Source organism: Echinops telfairi, unplaced genomic scaffold, assembly GCF_000313985.2.
Source record: "Echinops telfairi isolate 266 unplaced genomic scaffold, ASM31398v2 ScPeMD7_7421;HRSCAF=8459, whole genome shotgun sequence".
Lineage (NCBI taxonomy): Eukaryota > Metazoa > Chordata > Mammalia > Afrosoricida > Tenrecidae > Echinops > Echinops telfairi.
Genome location: NW_022111321.1, coordinates 9,330,502 through 9,332,371, shown reverse-complemented (window position 1 = coordinate 9,332,371; position 1,870 = coordinate 9,330,502). Strand labels below are relative to the sequence as shown.

General features: G+C 37.3%; 1 protein-coding gene across 1 annotated transcript in view; it reads right to left on the bottom strand.

Moving 5' to 3' along the window:
• Nucleotides 1-1,870, bottom strand: part of CNTN5 (contactin 5) — a 1,071,081-nt gene that overhangs the window by 397,255 nt on the left and 671,956 nt on the right. Inside the window, exon 7 of the mRNA XM_045297732.1 lies at nt 1,004-1,207. Coding sequence (XP_045153667.1) covers nt 1,004-1,207 — 204 coding nt within the window. The remainder of the gene's footprint in view (nt 1-1,003; nt 1,208-1,870) is intronic.

Sequence of the window (1,870 nt, the reverse complement as noted above, 5' to 3'; positions counted from 1 at the left end):
GGTTCTCTACTAATTCTTCCATATCTTCACCTAGTTATGTCACCTTTGTCAGTCCCTTAATTTCCCTCATAACACTTTCCTCATCTTTAAAATAGACATGCCATTTGTAGTCTTTACTCCATAGGTTTATTATTATAAAATATATAAACCATGGACTTTTAATACATAAAATAAAAAAGCAAGTGGTAAACATATATCCGTGCAGTATGGTTTCTGACCATACATTCCTGATATATATTTCTAATAACAAGCAAAAGAAAGGTAGAATTGATATAGAAGTTTTAAACTATATAATCAATCAGAATTTACAAGCTCACTTCTTAATATTGCCTCCATAGATTTTTTTTTATTGCATGACAGAGCAATCCACATATCATATATCAACTGTAACATAGCATTGACTTCTTCAATGCAATGCTTAACTGTAAATGTCTATAACTACAAATGAGGTGTTTAAACTTGAAGATTCTTTAGATAGATGGCAATACCTATAATTATAGAATCATCATTTCTGCCTGAATTTCACTTAAAAGTTAAAGTTCCAACTGCTCCTATGATTGGAAAAGCAATAATAACAATTATAACTATACCATGAAGTATTAAAAGCTGAACATTCCATTTGAAAGCAGCTAACATAAAAACGTAATGAAAAGTGAGCCCATAAAATGCTTGCACTTCACACACATATTGCTATATGGAGGCACTAAAGAGCAACGGAAAGAACTGTGGAGTCTTTATTGCCGTTCTTCTCAGAATCTCTCTCCACTCGGGGCCCTCGAGAAGCATTATGGGGGTTATTTCTCATCTGTGGATCGTCACTTTCCTATTTCACAGGTTTTTTGTAAGGTATGCATAATCTCAATCTAAAAGTCTCATGCTTCCAAATATGGTAAATGCCTTTTGACTTTTTAAAAGAATAGATTGCTTAGTAAAATGCAGATCTCCTTTTTAGATTTTCTATATCGCCGTGGTTAACGACTTTAACTCAGTCAATGGGACTTACCATCATTACGTAGTGTGAGCGGAGTTGGAGGACTAAGTACTCGTTCATTCGTCACTGTGTTTTTCACCAAGCATATATAGCTGCCAACATCAGAGGTTTGGACTTTAGAAATGTAGAGGTTGCCTGTCTGCTGGGAAATGAAGCGCCGGCTGTCTTCCGCCACAAAGGAAGGGAACTCATTAAATACCCAGCTGTAGATGATCTCTGAAAATATACAAAATTCAGTTGATGAAAGACCCAGATTATTTCATTAACAAACAAAACTCAAACAAGAACCTTTTATGAAGTGTACATATTACAAATCCATAGAGATTTTATCTAGATATCTGTGTAACATTTCATATTGAAAAATTGCATGACCCAGCCTGCTGTGACTTTGGCTGCCAGTAGAGTACACACCAATGGACTGAGCCACCCAGGGCGATTATAGGAATCTAGAAAAGATTTCTTAGCTCCCCTGCATTCATTTCTATAATATGATCATTTCAAAAATGAAACGATGGGGCAGACAGTTTCTTATTCTCAAAGTTGTGTAATGTAGATAGACACAGGGGCTGCATCAATGGGCCCAAATGTAGAAACAACTGTGAGGACGAATCAGGCCGGGGTAGTGCCTCCTTTTGTTGTACCTCGTGGCACTGTGAGTAGAGCCATCACCTCAGCAAGCGACAACTTATAGAGGAGGCACTGTCTCTCTCTAGAAGAGACACAGAGACCACACCAACAGGTGTATGCCTGTGTATGCCATGGGGTGATAAGTGCCAGGAAGCAAAGTTCAGCATGGTAAGAGGATTAGGAAATGACAGCTTTGTGAAGAACATGTGGGTTTATATTATTAAGGTTTGAATGGCTTTGGGTGTGGAAGAG